The sequence below is a fragment of the Lipophrys pholis genome, assembly GCF_963383615.2.
Source record: "Lipophrys pholis genome assembly, chromosome: 10".
In the NCBI taxonomy this organism is placed as follows: domain Eukaryota; kingdom Metazoa; phylum Chordata; class Actinopteri; order Blenniiformes; family Blenniidae; genus Lipophrys; species Lipophrys pholis.
The window spans coordinates 28,398,410-28,417,594 of record NC_137640.1 but is presented as its reverse complement, the minus strand read 5'-3'; the positions used below and the strand labels follow the sequence as shown (position 1 = coordinate 28,417,594).

Sequence of the window (19,185 nt, the reverse complement as noted above, 5' to 3'; positions counted from 1 at the left end):
CAATAGAAGTTTCACACAAGTCTTTATGTGGATGATCTGAAATCTGCAATCAAAAAAGACACGGAACAATTTGTGCTTCGACATCTAATCTCCATGTATTAGCTTTCAGAATAACTTACAATCACAGCATTTAACACAGGCTAACGATAACATTTCATTTTCTTTGCCACTGGTGCATGACAGAAACCTAAAGTAAAGGATTTAAAGCCTTTTTATGAAACATCCTTTTAAAAAAATATTCATATTTACTGATCACAGCAGGTCATCTTACAATGTGTGGTTTGATTGTGCAGGTGAGTCATTTAAAAGCTGAACTAAGGTGTGTCTTCATGATGAAGCAACCGTCTTGATAAAAAAAACTTATTTACATAATCATTGTAAAGCAGTTTTGCGTGCACGTCTCCAGGCGCCTGTGTTGTGCTGCCGCTCTCTACCGACTCCCCATCCCACCTCAGACGTACTCTGTGCGCTTCCTGAGGCTAGCGTTCGTGCTCATCACCTGGTACCTCCGCTGCTGCGCAGGCTGAGGCTCCGCCTGCGGGCAGGAGCAGGAAGCCACCATGAGCATCCCGGCCACTATCAGGAGAAACCCGGCAGCCCAGCCGCAGAACAAGGCGTCTCCGAACTCCCAGCGAGGAACCACATCGGGCACTTTGTCGTCGAAGAAATGTATCACGGCTAAATGGGCCATGTAGGACACGGGGATCAGACACAGCACTCCGGAGGTCATCCCCAGCACCCCTCCGGTGATGGTCAGGGTCCTTTTGGTCCGGTGGCCGCCGTGCTCCTTGCAGCTGTTGACCAGGTGAAGTCCGGGGACGGCCACTAGAATCCCCAGTACGCCCACGGCGAGGGCGACGCACATGAGGATGCGGGCCAGCTTGAGGTCACTGGAGAGGCCCAGCAGGCTGTCGTAAGCCCTGCACTCCATGCCCCCCACGTCCTGGACCACGCAGGTCTCCCACAAGCCCAGCTCGTAGCTCTCCACGGGCAGCAGCGCCGTGGACATGGTGAGCCACTGCGGCAGGATGGTGGTGGCCAGCGCACACAGCCACGCTCCCACGTAGACCAGCATCCCCAGCATCTCCAGAGCGCAGGCGCACGTGTCCATGTCGGGCTGCCTTTCAGTCGCTCTCCCTCTCTCTCTCTCTCTCTGGCCTTCGCGCTTGACCAGAGCCACAAGAGCTTTTTCTTCTGCGGCTGCACTTCAGATGGAGAGGCCGAGTGATGGAGAGCTGCTCACAAACACCTGACAGTCAGAGCAGAGGGCTCGGCGGAGCTCCAAGCACACAAGCGGTTCCCACTCGGAGGAGCCACACATCTTCTGCTGCTGAGAGGAGAGGTGGGGGGGGGGGGGGGGGGGGGGCATCAGCCCTCCCCTTTTGTGGTCCTCCTGCTTCCTCTGCTGTGCCAATGGGCAGCAGAGTCAGAGATAGCCACAGGAAACAGCTTGACATAACTGTCATCAAGTGTTTGTTTTTTCTGAAAGCCGACAGGGGACATCATTAAATGTAGACAGGATATGAATTATCTATTTCACCATGAAAAAAATGTTTATCCAGTGTTTTCTCCCAACAACAGCAATATTTACAGATAAATAAACAAACAATCTAACATAGCCCAGTTTGAAATAAACACACATTTCTGGACAGATTCATCAGTTTGGGGTTTCAGCTCCCGCAGTCTCGCTTTTCTCCCTTCATGTGACTAAACGTTGAACAACAATGCAGCTCATTGTGCGCTCTCATACGAACACTACAACCTGTGGGACGTGATGGTAGGAGGCTGGAGATCAAAGTCGCGATGAGACAAAATGTTTCCCATTCATAAACAAACAGGCAGCTGGACGTGCCACAAACAAACACACAAACAGAAAAATGCAGAGACAGATAAAATCCCTGGCCCGCCAAACTCCCCCTTCACTCCTGGCGATGGAGGAGAAAAGAGGCCATGCTCAGCTGACTGCTCTGAGTACTTGACAAAGAATAACTCACAACACTTAAATTCTCTCTGAAAACTCCAGTTCATAGAAATTTTTAAGCACTTCTGAAGACAAGTCGGCTCTACTGCTCAAGATACTTGATATAATGTTCTGAAAGTAATGATAAAAATCCTCCCTTTGCCCACAAGTATTCACAGAACTTGATATCAAACTGAATTCTAGGAGGGAGAACCAACAGAGACGACAATCACAAGAAAACCTCAGGAAATAGTTTTATGAGTGGTGTTGCAGTTCCACTGATCGAACATAGAGGGCGACAGACACCGTTGATTGCTGGGGGTCTGTTTTGGTGGTGGAATGATTGTGTTGCTAAAAGGCAGCAAACAGAAATGTCTTCACCCATTTCACAAATTAACTCAGCTGGAGTCCTGCAATTTTTGTTCATTTCGTTCCAAACATCTGGAGCACTTAAAGGGAAAGCAGCTTCTGAATACAGGATTTACAGCTGGTGTGTTGCACATGCATATGGCCTGTTCGCAGGTGGAGGAAAACAAATCTTCACATGCATTATGGCATTTAAAAAGACTTCACTCTCAAAACTCAGAGTTAAGAAAAACAAGGACCTCCTACTTCTCTGGTGTAATTTGTAAAAACATCAATAATGCACACACTATCACTCCACTCCAACTGGGCAATAAGTGGTGCAATAACTAGAATAATCTATAAAAACGTACTAACTATGTGCAATACATCCACCCCCATACTCTGTACATGTCCACACTTATAGGCACTGTGTGCATACTTTTTATTATATTGTATTTTATGTGCTTTTTTTAGTTTCTGCTATGTGTGCTTCTTTCTCTTTACTGTCCTGTTGTACCACTGCACATTTCTCCACATGTGAGATAAATAAAGAGATATCTTATCTTATCTTATCACCTGTGTTTGACCGACTGAGTGTGCAGTATCAGTGACTTCTGAACTGTTACCCACCGCGGCCCACAACAAACTCGCCACATATTTTACTGAAAAATCCCAAACAATCAGACGAGCAGTCATCTCCTCCTCCACTCCCTGTTGTGATTGATGTTAGTGCTGCTTTGGACTCTGTTGATCAAGATGCTGTTAAACACGATGTCATGATCAACATGACCGACTGGAACACACTCTGGCGCAGCACTGGAATGGTTTGAATCCCATCTGAAGGACAGGAAATTCTTTGTGTCAACAAGTAATTTCAAGACCGAGCTAAAAAAAGAATAAAAAATAAAATGATATGTGAAGTTCCTCAAGGCTCCACTCTGGGCCCACTTCTGTTTAACATCTCCACGCTCCCACTGGCCACACAGATTTACATCGTCAGTCTCTGGCCAGGAGACGACGGTCCAATAGAAACACTGAGTGGCTGTTTTGGGCAGGTTGACCGCAGGATCTTCATTTTCTTCAGCTTAACAAAGAAAAATGTGAAGTAGTGGTTTCTGTAGCTAAGGAGGAGAGATTAACAGTTAGTTAGTTAGTTAGTTAGTTAGTTAGTTAGTTAGTTAGTTAGTTAGTTAGTTAGTTAGTTAGTTAGTTAGTTAGTTAGTCCTCTTCTTCGGTCTCTGGCGTTCAAAAACAGTGAAGCTGATTTAAAGTGCTGCTCCTCAGGTCCTCACAAACATCAAGAAGTTGGACCACATAATTCCAGGTTTTTCAGGGGTTTTTCAGAGTCCAGAATCCTCTGCTGGTCCACAGGTCTCTGAATGGTTTAGAGCAAAAATACATCTCTGATCTGCTTTCTGTGTTCTAAACATGCAGAAGCTATTTTTACTTTTTATACACTAAATATTTTGAATAAACTAATAACAAATTTAATGAAACTTAATATACTTTTTTAATTTGTATACTTTATTGTTTTTAATCCACCCTTTTCATTGCCAGCTGTACAACTGTGTTAATGTAAAGCACTTTGAATTGCCTTGTTGCTAAAATAAGAATGTGTGCACATCTGAGGTCTGGATTGTTCTTAAGACAGATTTAGAGAGAAGTCAGTGTATCTCAGTTTTTCTTCTTCTTTTTTAGTCAAAACACACATTTTTAATTTTATGGTGTGGCTTATGAAACTTTTTACTCTCTTCTTTATTAACCTAAAGAGGTTTCTGGGTGTTGACCTGTTCAATAAATTCACTCGGAGTTTCCACTGGAACAGTCTCCTAAAAACAAAGAAGTAAATCTGTGTATCATCTGCATAGTTCTGATAACGCAGTAATAGTTAACAGCAGCCCTGGTTGAGGCAGACCTGGTTAACTGTGCATGTAATATTGTTCATCTGAGACTTGAAGTTAACTATAGACACAAAGAACCCCTTTGTCCTTAAATCAGTTTAATGCTGTACCAGTGATGACAGACCAGTTCCGGTCAGTCTAGCAATTTATTTATCAGCAGTGACAAATACTGCACTGAGATCAAGTAAAACCAGGATTATATATAAATTATATAAAACCAGGAGCATATAGAATAATGGTGTTTTTCTATATTATGCCATAGGTATAGAAGTGAAGTCTGCCACCTTGGTTGATCTATTCAAGACTCTTATCTCTCTTTTCTCCCTGTGTGCTGAGAAGGCTTTGGTATTTTCCACGGTGTTTAAATGATTCCTGTCAAAGCATCTCTGTGAACAGGCGCTGTACTCTCAAAGCAGATCAGACAGAGCAACATCCATCACTTCAACAATGTGGAAATGTGAGTCGGTCTGAAGTGTGCTCTCTGTTTCACGTGGGATCTGTTCACCTGCTGCTTCATAATTATCAAGAACCGGAACCGGTTCTGTGGTTCATCTGCCCTGTGGTTTGTCAACATGAAAATAATATCACAAACTGTAACTCCATATTAAAGATCAACCCAGATAACAGACAGTAGTTCCACAAAAACATCAGAAATGTTTGTGTGTGTTCAGGTGACCTTCAGGGGAGGAAAAGCTTCGCACAATTACTTAAAAAGCAGCAAATTCACGAGAACTAACATTTTATTAAAGCATCTGTTTGCATCATAGGAGATCATTGCACCTTCACCTCCTTTATCATTGTTTTACTTGGTAAAAATTAATCTTGTAGGGGTCGACTCAGTGAGAACAGTTGTCTTAAGAACATAAAATCGAGCTTGTGCTCAGTAGTTAAATGACTGATGTTTGTTTTCCCTGTTACCTTATGTTTAATAAGGCTTCAATGTACAGGAGGCGTTATTATCACTATTATTACTTCAGTCATAGTTTGGCTGACAGTGAAATAATAATAAGTTAGACAAATTTGCTGAATCATTTGTTTTTTCCTTTTTGCTGATTTGAAATTATTTTTCTATTACTTATTGAAAAAGCCGCTCCTGCTGTACAGGGCCTCGTGGGTATCATTATCTCTCAAAGCTTTCATTCAACACATCGGAGAACTCTTGCAACACTTTGTACTGGACACCGGGAAGAGATAAAAAAAAATAAGCGAGTAGTTAAGCAGATTAGAGTTGGACAATGTTGTCCTACCTTGATTCGGAAGAGTCCATCTGCCATCAAAAGAAAAATCTCCGCAGGACCAGAGGAAAAAAAGAAAAGTTCAAATTGTCGATGAACTGCATGATTTAGTTTCATGCAGTAGGAAGACAGATGCTCAGTCTTAACAGCCTGCACCAAGTTGTTCCAGAGAGGAGAATCAACAAATGTATAGCCTTGCACACAGATTCCTTCATCTCGGTACATTTTCATCAGCTTCCGCATGTTTCCTGGGCCCGTGGATCCTACAATTTGAGAAAGACGTTTGTGGTCATTTGAAAAAGAAAATAAAAAAGGATGTCTTGTAATTGTTTCTATTTCTATCAAAGAAAAAAGAAAAGTGGTTTTAAGAAAAAACTTTAATCAAATAAGGTGGGTAAAATTTGAATTATCCCAGATTAAAGGGGTTTTATAACATCGCCATATTACCATGATGAAGACTTGAAGTGACGTGTTGGGTTTTCCTTCTTCTGAATCTTTAATAGATCAACTCAGAATAGTTGTCCAGAATCTACTTTAAGTGGCTTATATTTGAAAAAGCATTTAAAAGTAAAGAAAACCAAGAACACGCAGCAAAGGCGTCTGCACTGCCAGAATCAGACGTCAAGACAAAAACAAAATAAACAAAATAAAATAAAATACAAGCCTTAACAGACGCAGAGATCCAGAGAATCGCACTAAAACTACCAAGGTAGACATTTGTAGTTTTTGGACACGCTATGTAATAATATAATTAATACATATGAAGTACATAGCTGCGATACCTCTTACAGACACCAGATGTCGCTGCGCCACAAGTATTTAAACCTGCAGCCGACAACAAACCTCAAGTTGTCGTTGTTCTTTGGGGATTTCTGCGTGTTTGCTTTTTTTTAATGATTAATATTTTTGTTGATATGCACTTCTTTCATCCTCGTGATACTTTGCATGACGTTTGTCAAGTTGCCGTTCTATTTCCACGGAGCTGCCGCGTTGTGTGAGTCGGCGCAGTCAACAGGTTGCAGTCTGGAGCTCCTCTCCCGGGTCGCAGCGTCTGCTCCGGGCTCAGAGGCTCCGCGGCAGCGCTGGGGACCGGAGCGCGAGACCGACGTCAGGAACCGCGTTTCAGCAGCGCTAATGAGCTTTAATGAGGGGGTCGAGCTCTGAACGGCCCCCATTGGACGGAGGACTTCGCTCTGTCGTACGTCCGACCGTTTATGCAAATCCACTCCCGAATATGGACGCGGAGGAATGAAATATGGTGGAGGAGGCGAACATGGAGGACCGAGGACCGTGAGAGCGCCGCGGTGCAGCGTCGGGTTTTTTCGGGGGGGGTCGTCCGGAGAGAAGCGGGTGGATGTCCTTCCTGGAGACACTTTTTCAGCGGACAACTTGGGCGGAAAGTTTGGCAGCGGCGTCTTCTCCAGTGTCCGGCGAGGCCGAGGCGGAGCTGGCTGTAATGCAGTGAGCGGCGACGTGTTTGTTCGGGGGAGAAGAAGCCGAGCAGGGGGCTGCAGCCGCCGCCGCCGCCGCCGCCGCCGCCGCCTCACCGCACCGCCTCGACGCTATGCCGTGGACCGGCGGCAACAGGCGGAGGGAGAGCTCCGAGCTGCCGCTGCCCGCGGGCTGGGAGGAAGCCCGGGACTACGATGGCAGGGTGTTTTTCATCGACCACAACACCCGGCAAACTTCGTGGATTGACCCCAGAGATAGGTACGCCACGGGCCCGGGAATCAGCGGGGTCACACACACTCTTACACACACACACACTCTTACACACACACACACTCTTACACACACACACACACACACACACACACACTCTCAGAACGAGTTGTTGGAGCTCAGCAAGTGTTTTGGGAACCACCGTAACTTTTCTCGGAGGGGATGTGGGGCGGCAGGAGGAGGGAGAAGGGGGACAACCAGGGAGGACGGTCCGGGTTTTATTTATGTTTTTCCGGGGGGATCGGGGCTGTAGACCCGCTCCGTGAAAGCCGAGGCTGCGGCGGATGATGTGGCCGCGACCCGGTGGATCAGCTGAGGCTATGCCGCAGGTCGTGGCCCCTGCAGCTCCGCTCCAAGTCCCCGCACAAACACTCGGGATGTAACGCCCACGGTCTCCCACCGAGCCTCCGGTTACAGCACGGAATGGTCACCCCACGGGGGTTCTGGAGAAGGAGGTGGACGGGTTGTGTCAGTGTGGTTTCGTGAAGAGTCCGTCCGTGTCCTCGCGGTGAAGGAGAAAACCTGATGTCTGTGTCAGACTGCAGTCATTCAGACTCATCGGTAAGCTCTGCAGATTTATGACTTCCAGTGACCTCAAACATTCCTGGCTCTCTCTCACACACACACCTAACACAGAGAGCTATTGTTATGCAGCTCCCCTTTACTTTTCATACAAAGACACCTCCTTCAGAGCAGTCCTGCACGCAGAGACAGTCTGCTCTTTTTCAATGTCACTCATCCCCCCCCCAAAAAATGGTGAGCGAGTGTTTTTGCTGGATTTGAGAATGGAGCAGCGGCCTGATCCTTAAAAACTCCAACTCCCAGAAATCTTTGAGCAAATATGTGAGGAATGCTCGTTGGGCCACTGGGAAAGCTGCTGGGATGTGCTTTGGAAGGGGGGACAGGGGTGTCACCGGCCAGGAACCAGCTCAGTCAGGCGTTCAGGGGAGACTGTGTGAGATTACTGGGACTTAAAGCAAGTATTTTAACTCTGATGTGTTGTGATGGAAGAGCAGAAATTAAGAAAAGAGGAAAGCAAGAATGGGGCAAGGAGGCACGAGTCCAGTTCTCAGAGTTGTGTTGTCTTAAAGGAAAGGATGTGCGACATTCTACTCCAGATTTCTGGCAGCTGATTTCAGCGGTGGGAATGTAGTAGCAGCATGTGATCTAGATAAGACAAACCTGATTTCCTTGAAGGGACCCCTCCCTTTGGGTTGCCAGTTGATTAGCTATTGTTATGTGCAGCTGATAGCACTTTCTCTAGATCTTCTGGTCATCAGAGTACGAGGGAGGGGACTGTGAGCTGGTTCATTTTGCGTGACGAAAGAATGTTTTCTGCATTTGTTCTGGTGCTGCTCAGTGATTTATAGGTGATCTTGTCGGAGGAATGTCCTCTATCGCCACCGGAAACTGAATTTCCAGTAAATCCCATCACTGCACGGCTCTAAAACTGACTTTCTGTTAGCGTGCAACAGATACAAAAAGGTATCGTTGTTGCCTCTCTGATGTGAAGAGCAGGAGTCGAGTCGACTGATGATTTCAGCAGCAATAAGGTTTTGGTACTTTCTCCTGTCTCTCCCGTCCTGGTTTGACAGCTGCTCTGTTTAAACACGGCTCAAAATCAAAGCGTGCGCAGTTTGAGGTTGGCTGTGTGGTATCTGTCATTATAGGCCTTCGTTGTGAAGTTACAAGCTTTAAATTAGGGTGGCACAGTGTTGCATGAAACCATGTGCCACCAGATAACTGAAATACAAAGTGATTGTAATCTGATTCTTGAGAGGTGACACGTGGAATTAGAAGAATGATCCAAATGTGGCCCGGGTATTTCAGCACTCTGTCCATTGTCTGTCATCTCAAAAATATTTAAAGTATTCGATAATGTCAAGGATAATCCTTTAAAAATATTAGATGCATTTTTCCACTGTACTGTGAGAAATATTATTAGTCGTACAAGAGCCGTCTGACAATGTGGAACTTAAATCATCTTTGTATAATAGTGATATTCAAAGTACCAACTCAATGACTCTGTTAGTAAAGATTGTATAAGTTTATCTGTTGGTGGTATTTTCTTAGAGTATTTAACTTTAGTCATGTATTCTGAGTTCATGTACGATTTTTAATTGTAAATCCATTTATTATTTTGATTATTGATTTTGAGGACATTCAAATATCAGCGCCTCGTAAAATAAAATACGTATCCATCGATCTATCTACCTACACATCTTTATGAGAAAAACATACGTTAAGGGAAAAACTCGCAGAGTTTTACAACTATTCTATTAAAAACAATTTGCAAAAAACAACAACCTGATAACAACAACATGTTGAAAATAACAAAACATCTGCGTACCTGTTTGGAGGATTGCTTCTAGAGCAGTACTCTTGGCAGACAGTGTACAACTTGGATCACTCAGCTTCACACAGTGGTGAGGAGATGCGCTCCCCCGGGAGCTCTCGTTTGGTTGGTCTTAAAGTGGGCACCAGTGTGGCGTCCAGAAATACAACACTTATTGAAGACGTAGAGCCGTCATCTGTCGTCTGTGTTTTAGTAATTGTACCTGTGCCAAAGGGAGCGTGGATACAGCCATCGCATGACAACACGGCTTTTAATCCTGCATGCATACCTCAGTGCTTGCTGATTGGTTTCTGTCTTTTGCTCAGTTTTCAGCTCTTCCTCACACTGGATATGCAGTTACGCAGAAACTGTTAAGCGCAGACGTTGATCAGTCACATCATTAACATCCGCCTGTTATTGTGTGTCTCGCTGCTAAAACGGACTGAACTGATCGATTGAGGCAAAAACTCCTTTTCATAAAAGCACAAGCCCATGGCTACCCACATTCCTGTTGAAAAGTCGACTCTTCATCCCCTTTGGACACTTTGATTGATACTACTGCACCAGGAACACCAAGAGTTGCAGGTTGGAGGATCTCCGGGCCTGTTTGGCATTCACATGCATTTTGGGCGATCAAACCACATGTGGCGAGCCGTGACGCAGTACACTTGTCCATATCATGCGTTTCGAGCTGACCACTTCAGTTCAGATTGTTTTACTACCTCTAAGTCACATTCACTGAAAGGTCAAAGGGCCTGGTGCACAGTTCTGACCTCAGTCTGTCCCCCAGACAAAGACGTATGACGTAGTAAGTCAGCGTGAGCGCGCAACAATAACACGTCCTAAACAAAAACATGGACGGAACCCTCGCCATCGTGGTATTTATGTATTTGTAGAGAAATCCCCCCCAGAAAAGAGCAGGAGGAGAATATGGATGAGGTCGTGGCTCGGAGGCCAACTGAGGATGGTAATTTTGCAAAGGGAGCTTGAAGTACGTACTTGTTAGAATCTATTAACGTCTACTCGCATTTTAGGTTGGCATCTAATGTTGTGGTCTTTCACTTTCCAAGAAAACATACTCCATACTGTGAATGAAACAAACAGGCCGCAGGTCGTAGCAGCAGCTACCATCGCCACTAATATCGGACACTGTCTGATATTGACTGCAGGCTCACGACCACGACGTCGGCCATCCTTGACGCAGGCTCATGGTACGACGCACGACCACTGATTAGAACCACGTTTTGCCGTGACTCCCCCACGATTGCAAATCTTTCGTCTGCGACGGCCGAAATTCGCACAGCATGCAGAGGGCTTAAGACACGTGTCTCCTCAGACCTCCAGACGTCCATGTTGTTTTCCAGAGTTTCTTTGCAGAGTTAGAAAGACCGTATAACTCAGACCGGCTCTTTCTTCTTAAATGAAAAAACAACGCGCACTGATGATGTTTATGTTTTACCTCTGACGTATTTTCTTGCCATGCCGCCGCCCCGGGACGCATCACGTTCATGGTACAAATCCTCTGTGGTCAGATGCTTCCCAGGCCACCTCGGGAAATAATTCCACTATTCACACTTGTTTTTGGGGCTCGCCACACGTGATCTGTCCACCTGAAACTTACGTTAATTCCAGGCGTAAACGGGACCTCTTAGCCAGTCATCCAACCCTCATTTCATCCCTTGTGGAACTCGCTCAAATTTCACCGCTTCGGACACAGAAGCCACGTGAACGAGACGTTTGCTGGCTGTCTATAAAACTCTCTCACTGACTGATGCCATGATATAGACAAATTCATTCACAAACCTTTACAAATGAACTGACAGGGAGAAGCCACTGCAACTGTCTCTGTTTACAATAAGTAAGTTACCTCCTGAAAGTCTCCCTGCATTTTCGCTGCTCATTCGTTCTTAAATCAACTTCCAGAATACAGCCCAATTGTTTCTCTGCACGTGTGAGTAGATTGAAAACAGTAACAATAGAGAATGCCAAAGTGCTTGTGCTGCACACTTTTTTTATTTACTTTAACAGCGCTTCTCAGACAAAGTGTACATTTACACCCATTTACAGCAACATTGTGTGGATGAGTGGAGACTCATTTCTTATCTGCGCCAGATACTGATTGGGCCAGAACGAGGAAGAATCACGGCTAAAACATCACATTGTTCTCTGTGGGAACGCTTGTGTGGTTCCAGTACAAATATTACACCACCAACTGCTAGCCCGGTTCCATCAAATAGATTTAACGTAAACAAATCTTGAGTGCATCATTATGTGGAGAGCTTTTTGTCAGAGGACTAACATTCGTTCAAGTTTGGTGATCGAAAATGAGCTTATTTCAATGCACTAATGCCCGTTAGTGTGAAGTTTTGATGATGAGTGTGAGACTTTGTATTCAGGCATCAATCCATCCATCCACATTCTATCCCGCTTATCCAGGTATCCAGGGTCACGGGTTGCTGGAGCCAATCCCAGCTGACTGTGGGCGAGGGCAAGGTACAACCATGTCAGGTTGTCAGCCTGTCACAGGGCAAACACACATAGACAGACAACCACACGCTTTTTATTCATATTTAGTATATATTTCCATAAATGTACTCAACTCCCTGGACTTATTTCGTAACACTGATCCTTTGTCTTGACATACCAGTGTGATTATCCAAAATGCAAAAAACTAAATACACTGAGAAATGTTGATATGGGAAAGTAGTAAAGGTTTTCGGTCGATTGATTTTTGAGATTTATTTGACAGTGGGGATTAAAATTGGGTGTTGGACGGATGGAAACATGCCTTTTTTTGGCGATGATTAAAATCTGAAGCAAACCAGCGTCTTCAGGAGCTCCCTCACAACCCCTGATGCTCCACATGCACGCGCCTCTCCTGGCAGCTTGTGTGAGCGTGTTGAGTGTCATTGCAGCAAGTGGCAGACGCTGCCCCGCTGTGGTATTTCACTGGGTCGCACTGTGTGCACGAAGAAGGTTGTCTGCACTGCGCACAAGATTCAGGTCTGCTGACCCACCGGAGGGGGGGGGGCACATCAGCGGTGGATTATTGCCTAATCAATGAAACACAAGAGCCATTGAGCTGAAACATAATCATCATGTAACCATGATGCGCCGTAACAGAGCTATGTAGTGCGATTCGAGACGTCTAATGCTAGAGATGGAGCGCTTTGGGTCCGCTGGCGGCGTGTAGTGAAAAATTAGATGGATGTGTGAACGTGACACACAGGTACCCGGGAAGTTGATCCATGAGATTAGCGCTCTCTCTAACGCAGGAGTGCGGGTTTTCACATTTATCTTGGCAAAAAACTTTAAAGCCCAACAACTTGTAAACCTCGCGCTCCAGCCCCTGACGTGAACGATGCTCACATCTTTGATGAGCAGCAGATACCTCGAGCAGCTCGCGACCGGCTCCTGCAGATAAGCGGGGCGCTTCTGTGGGGCTTTTTTGTTCCTTTGGAATGAGCGTTATGTTAGGCATGCCTACACTAATGCCCAAGGGCTCTGCTTGCTCGCGGCCCCAGACAAAGCAGCAGAACAGAGGCAGTTACCACGTGTCTACCTCCTCCTCTCATCCCGGGCCCTGTAGGCCTCCTTTATTAGCTCTGTTATGCAACAGGCATGGCCGGCCTGCCGCTCAGCAAAGGGAGGCCTTTATGCTTGGTCACAAAGCACACCAAATTCAATTATTCTGGAAAGGGTGAGCTGTGTTTCCAGCACCGAAAGGTTATTCACATGCGCTGAACCCCGCTGTTATTTTGCTTCCCCCAGTGTTTTCATTATGATGGCTCTGTTTTGTCTTTTTTTTTTTTTTTTTTTTTTTTTTTTTTGGTGGGGGAAGGTTACAACCACACCAGTGCTTTATCTGGTGTCCTTTTGGCCCTCTGTGTTTTCTCTGTTCTTATTTGTGATCACACGATCAATTCGTGGGTTTGTCATTGGGGTTTTTTTTTTTTTGCCTTCAGCTCCTTCTGCTGGTAGCACAAGCTCTTTTTTTTCTCCCCACATTCTTTGTCACATGAATGGCCTCTTTTGATGTCCGGCTGCCCCAACTCTTAAACCTATATATTTGCTTCATTCATGAAAATAAAACCCATCAATAATAGTAGTGGGTGTGACTGTCTTCCAGCTGTATGGCCCATTCATGTCAGTGGTGAAGCAGAGTGTTGGTTAGAGCTGTTGAAATTGAGTTTAGATGTCATGACATTTAAATTTACACATGCTATCACCATGAAGCTGAATATTGCAGCAGACATATTAAGCCTTGTATTCCAAATAATGCTTTACCTGGTATATATGTTGTTGGAAACATTGCTCTATGAGTTTATTTATTTATTTTTTCTAATACGCTCTTGATCTAATGCTGGTAATAAGATTTTTGCCAACTCTGTCTGGGGTTCACATGTTCTCCCTGTGCATGTGTGGGTACGGTTTCTTGTCGTGCTCCAAAAATATTCACTTCATTTTTAATGCTGACTCTAGAGTTCTGTCTGTTGATGACACTCAGAAGAACCTCAAAACTGATTTAAAAATAGCCCTCTGCCTAGAGTTTCTTTTAAAGTTGTGATATCTAATCTAAAAACTGTCTGCATAGTAATGATTTATGTGTTTTATATTAAAAAGATACTGTGGAAAAAGTTGTCGTGCCAAAACGAAGCCTGGATTGAATTGGTAAAGGTAGACAGAAGCAGCCATTTTTAAACAAAAAACTGCCAAATCCAAACTTTACATATGTTCTTGGGCTTATTAAGTATAAGGGGAATTTATTAGGCCTATTCAGCATGCTGTATTGATTTCTGGAAAAGGAATGTTAAGAAGAAGAAGAATCATTGTAAAACAGCTTTAACTTCAAATGTAGAGGAGCTTCAGTGGTGCGGCTGTGACCTGAATGAAGTGGCAACAACATAGTATGAAGGGATCACAAAGCTTTTTTATTTTTTGTTTAATCTTTGGTAGAATTCTGCAGAAGTCTGACACAAAGGCTCAATCCAGGCCTTCTGTCCTTCTGGTGTGATAGCTTCGATCACTTGAAATGCTTCTTTTATTTGTTCTGTGAGAGATGGTTTTGAAATGGGTTACAGCGGCAGTAATGAAGACGTGTTTATTAAAACAGACGTGCAACTGGCACTGTTGCGTTGACATGATAACAACACGTATCGCAGACGAGCATTTGAAATATGCGAGCGAGAAGCTTGTTCCACCTCTTGCTGTGGGTTTCACTGGCTCCTCTGTTCATGGCTTTCTACCCGAGTCTCGCTCACATGTGATACTGGTACCAGATATAAAAGACAAGAGGGGATCCATAAACACTTTGGATGAATGTAGACCTTTAGGTTTAGAGAGCGTTCATTCATGTGTGAGTGCGTATGTTGCTCCCCGTGTTACAATCTATGCAGAAGTAAATCCACTTGCACGTGAGCTCGGTTTGTGTTGTGATGATGTGAAGGCTGCTTTGTTCACAGCATTTATACCTCACTGTAAGCCACTTGTGGCTTTCATACACAAAGAGCAACATGCAAACACTAATTGTTGTGGCAATGGGACTCGATTGATTCAGAAACTTCAGGTTGCTGCAGTGTGAGTCAGACGTTTTGGTGCTGGGCTTCTGCTGTGAAAAGGAATCTTTTATACTGATGAATGTGCGGGATGTCGGCATGTGAAAGCACTGAGGCCTTCAGCTCTTTAAAACTTTCATCAGCGTAGACGTTGGCGCTGTCGTCTCTAAACAGGTCAAATGTTTGGAGTGTTATGCAACTTTATGTGTTGTTGCTGTTTTGTGTTTATGGTTCTTGTATTTTTACATTCTATCGACCTTTTTGTCTCCTTTTGTAAAGTGTCACCTCTTCAGTTTTCTTTAGCCAGTTCAGAGTGAGACCTGTAGCTTTCTCCTGCTTGATATGTGTATATTGTGAAGAATGCAACCTAAACAGGACATGCCAGACCCGCTGGACCAACCTCCAGCCCTGGGCCACCATTGTTTTTTTCCTCTTCCACACATCTGCACATTTGCTCTTCAGAAAGGGAGAAATATGTAGTTGACAACAGACTTCACCATTAATTCAGCAGCGTTTTATTTGCTCTTGAAGGATTGTGGTCACTGGTCCTATATGACCTTAACTTCAATAAACAAACACTACTCTTTGTTTAGCGATTTGAGTCAATTTAAGCATTTATCATTTATAATTTACAACTTTTAAGTGATAACTTCCTCTCTATCATTAAATCCATGTTTTCTTGCAGTCTTCTTTTATTAATGTAACTGTACCTAAGTATGGATTGTTTTTAAAATGTTTATAATTGTAGAAATATGTTTGATTAAAAAATAAAACTGCGTCATAGTTAAAAACGGTTTTCAAACTTCTTACAAGTGCTATTGGCTGAGTGGGGTTCTTTAAAAGAAGAGCGCTCTGGGGAATCCGATTATCTGTTTGTTTTTAGTGGAAGCACTGATACCGCCGTCATGTTTGGACTGTCAGAATGACGCTATAACCAGCAGTTAGTCAGCACAGCGTAAAGACTAGAAACAACAGGAAAGGGATAGTTTAGTTTGATATGAGGTGACAAAATCCATCTGCCAACACTTCTAAGCCATGTTTGATTAACATGTTCCATCTTGCTTATTTGTTTTCAGACGTGAACTGTGGCAGTGATAACCTGTGATATGACAGAAGACTGAATATTGCAGTACAGATATTGAAATTGAGAAGCAGAAATTTTGTATTCTGCTTCTGATTTCACAAAGCCATTTTTGGTTTACTGACATATTCAAAGAATAAACTGATTTTCGTGTTTTCTTATACGTTATAAGATATGTTGGTGTTTATCCCGCTCACTGTTAACTATCAGATTGTTTTTTTGAAAAGATGGTTTTTACAGCGCTGTGCTAAATATGAAAAATGAAACTACAGAGGTTGTTGAGGATGTTATGTAATCACATTCAGTGCAAATTAATCTCTTTTACACAAATGTTTGTTATAACTCAATCCCTGTAAGGGGAAAAATATCTAATAAAGGCACTGGAATTTTGCAATGTGACATTTGTTGACAGTGTGTTGATTCCCAAACAGTTATGTTGATTTCTTCTCTGTTGGAAATGGCTGAGGGTCTATGACAGCTCTGCCACCTAACAGCTGAAGAGGTGAAGGAAGTCAGTGAAACAAGAAAACAAGCCAAGATTTTGGGTTGTAAAAACATTCATCTGGTGTTTTATGTTGGCTGAATGAATGAACATTTAAAAAGTTGATTTATTTGAGTAATTTGGCCTCAAAATGACAAATCATAAATTGCAGTCATTACACACAGACTGATATGTTTCAGGCATTAATTTCTTTTGTCTATAACTCGCAGCTAATGAAAAGTCAAAACTGAATTTTCAGAAAATGAGAAGCTTTTGAAAAAGTTACACATTTAACCCTCATGGTGTCATCCATCGATCAGTTCATTAACAGTTTGGCTCAGTGGTCTCCACAGTCGTGAGTAAAACTGCTGAATGAAGTTGTCCAGAAGCAGATCAATGATGTTCTGAACAAAGAGGATGAACACAGAGAGTTTGCTAAAGACGCTGGTTGTTCAGAGTGCTGTGCACAAATGCATTAATGGGAAGTAGTGCCCGACCGATATGGATTTTCTGGGTCCGATTAAGGAATAACAAGCGATAACTGATATATCAACTGATTAAGCTTTATAGTGTTGGGTGATTTGTCGTTGTAAACACGTTGATTAGCAATGACAGGCATTGATTGGTCACATCAGAGAAGGTGACGTCCTGTCAGTGAGCCAGCAGCGATGAAAGCATGGCCGGAGAACGAGCGAACATATTAGTCAAGCGTGAATGACACTATGAGCCACGTCATGGGAAATAGGAAAATTATTGAGTTGTTGTGTGTTTCGCATACTTTTCACTCTTCACTGCTTCGGTCTGTTGTGGGGTGACCGGAGCGTGACATGCAAGGAGTCAGAGCGTCCTCGAGAATAGAAATACTTTATTAATCCCTGGAACAAATTCTTTACTGGATACATATAACAGAAATGTCGTAAAAACCATATTCTCTTTATTTTTTTTTGTGAAAAATAAGTGTGAACGTCGACGTCATCTCCTAGCAATTGTGGATTATTCTATAATGGAAAGTTGAATGCAATGGAGAACTATGATGTAAAAATATGCACGCACAATCTAAAGGGATATTTGCAGCCTTGGCAGGATTGTGAAATGAAGCTGGGGGAGATTGATTCACACGGAGTGGACTGCAGCTGGAGGCAGAGCTTCAGGAGCCACTGCACTCAGACGTATCCAGCACATTCACCGTTTAGTGATCGTATTCCTTCTGTCAAGACACTCTAAAACCAAAGACATTGTTAGAGCCGTCTTACCTTGGACAACCAGGGTCCAAAATCCTCGTCTCAGATGAAAGTGAAGCTTGCATTTGATTTCAAAATCAAGCTGTCACCGTCTGGAGGAGGAGAGGAGCGCCACAGAAAACACATTTTGAGGTCCGCTGTAAAGTTTCCACAGTCAGTGGTGGTTTGGGGAACCATGTCTTCCATGACTATGGTAACACAGGCTTCATAGGACTGGAGCGTTATAACTTTAAAAAAGTTTAACTTGTTACCATGAATTTGTTGGTAACATAACTTGAGCAGATATGAACAGAAAAAACTTTTGTTGTTGGGTTTTTTCTAGGAAACTGAGGCTGATTACAACTTCAGCGTGGCTCACCAAGAATTTGACAGCCACGCAGCCTAAACTCCAGCTGTGTTCTTCTTGTCTTTATTTGTGTAGAATAAACATGTGCGATCAAACACAAATCAACCAAAGATCTTGAGATAAACAGGTTAACTTATTTTGTTAACTAACTGACAGAACCACATGACTTGTTTACTTCTGTTTCCTTAGCAGTTGTTATTACCAGTAGTACCAGCGACAATGTAATGTGTTGTTGTGGGGTTATTTCAAGCCTTTCAACCAACTCAATGAAACTGTCTAAACTCTTGAGGACTTGAGGACTCTTCACCCCAAAGCAACCAGCAGATAAATTTCAATCAAAGTTTCCCAGTATGAAGAGTTTTCTGAGTGTACCCACTGGATAAATTCCTCAGGAGATTATCGTGGCCATGGCGGTCCTTTCACATGGATCATTTGTGCTTCAGTCGTGAAAACGAGCTTCTAAAGACAAATATTTGCATTTTCTTCTCGGACAGTCTTCCTTTGTGTCTTACATTGATGTTAAAAAGTGCCTGAAAGGCTTGAAGCCCTGAAGGCTGGACAGTTTTACTGGAGTGGCCATGCCTCTGCTCCAGTTCCCCGCCAGACAAGCCCCTTCCATGTGTCCAGACGCTGTCTAAATGTGTACAGAGACAGGAATCTCTGTCTACTTATAGAGACCTATTTCTATAAGATTCAACACATAATGGGAGAAGCGGGACGTCCGTCAGTCAGCTGCTGTATGCCTTGCACTGAAATGCTCCACCAGACCCTTGGAGAGGCCGGACACAAAGTGACATGCCCCTTAAAGTTGTTTTCACATTTCTTTTTTAACACAAAGGAATTTGTGGCATCTTTCCCTTCCCGCAGACTTTGTCTATCACCTCCTAACAACATGAGAATCAAGGCAGGTGGTGATTGATTGTGGTGCAGAATGTTCTGCTCTTGCATTGTGGGCCCGGCTGTGACTGTCGCTGTCATCGCGT

General features: G+C 43.7%; 2 protein-coding genes across 2 annotated transcripts in view; one reads left to right on the top strand and one right to left on the bottom strand.

Moving 5' to 3' along the window:
• cldn33b (claudin 33b) lies at positions 1-5,684 on the bottom strand. Its single transcript, XM_080472768.1, has 2 exons — positions 5,454-5,684; positions 1-1,482 (listed from the first exon to the last, which is right to left on the bottom strand). Exon 2 carries the CDS (start codon positions 1,109-1,111, stop codon positions 452-454), a length of 660 nt encoding a protein of 219 aa, XP_080328894.1. The 5' UTR covers positions 1,112-1,482; positions 5,454-5,684; the 3' UTR covers positions 1-451.
• Positions 5,685-6,823: 1,139 nt separating this feature from the next.
• Positions 6,824-19,185, top strand: part of wwc3 (WWC family member 3) — a 44,450-nt gene continuing 32,088 nt past the window's right edge. Inside the window, exon 1 of the mRNA XM_080473955.1 lies at positions 6,824-7,151. Within this exon, the coding sequence (XP_080330081.1) occupies positions 7,006-7,151 (146 nt within the window). The 5' untranslated portion in view covers positions 6,824-7,005. The remainder of the gene's footprint in view (positions 7,152-19,185) is intronic.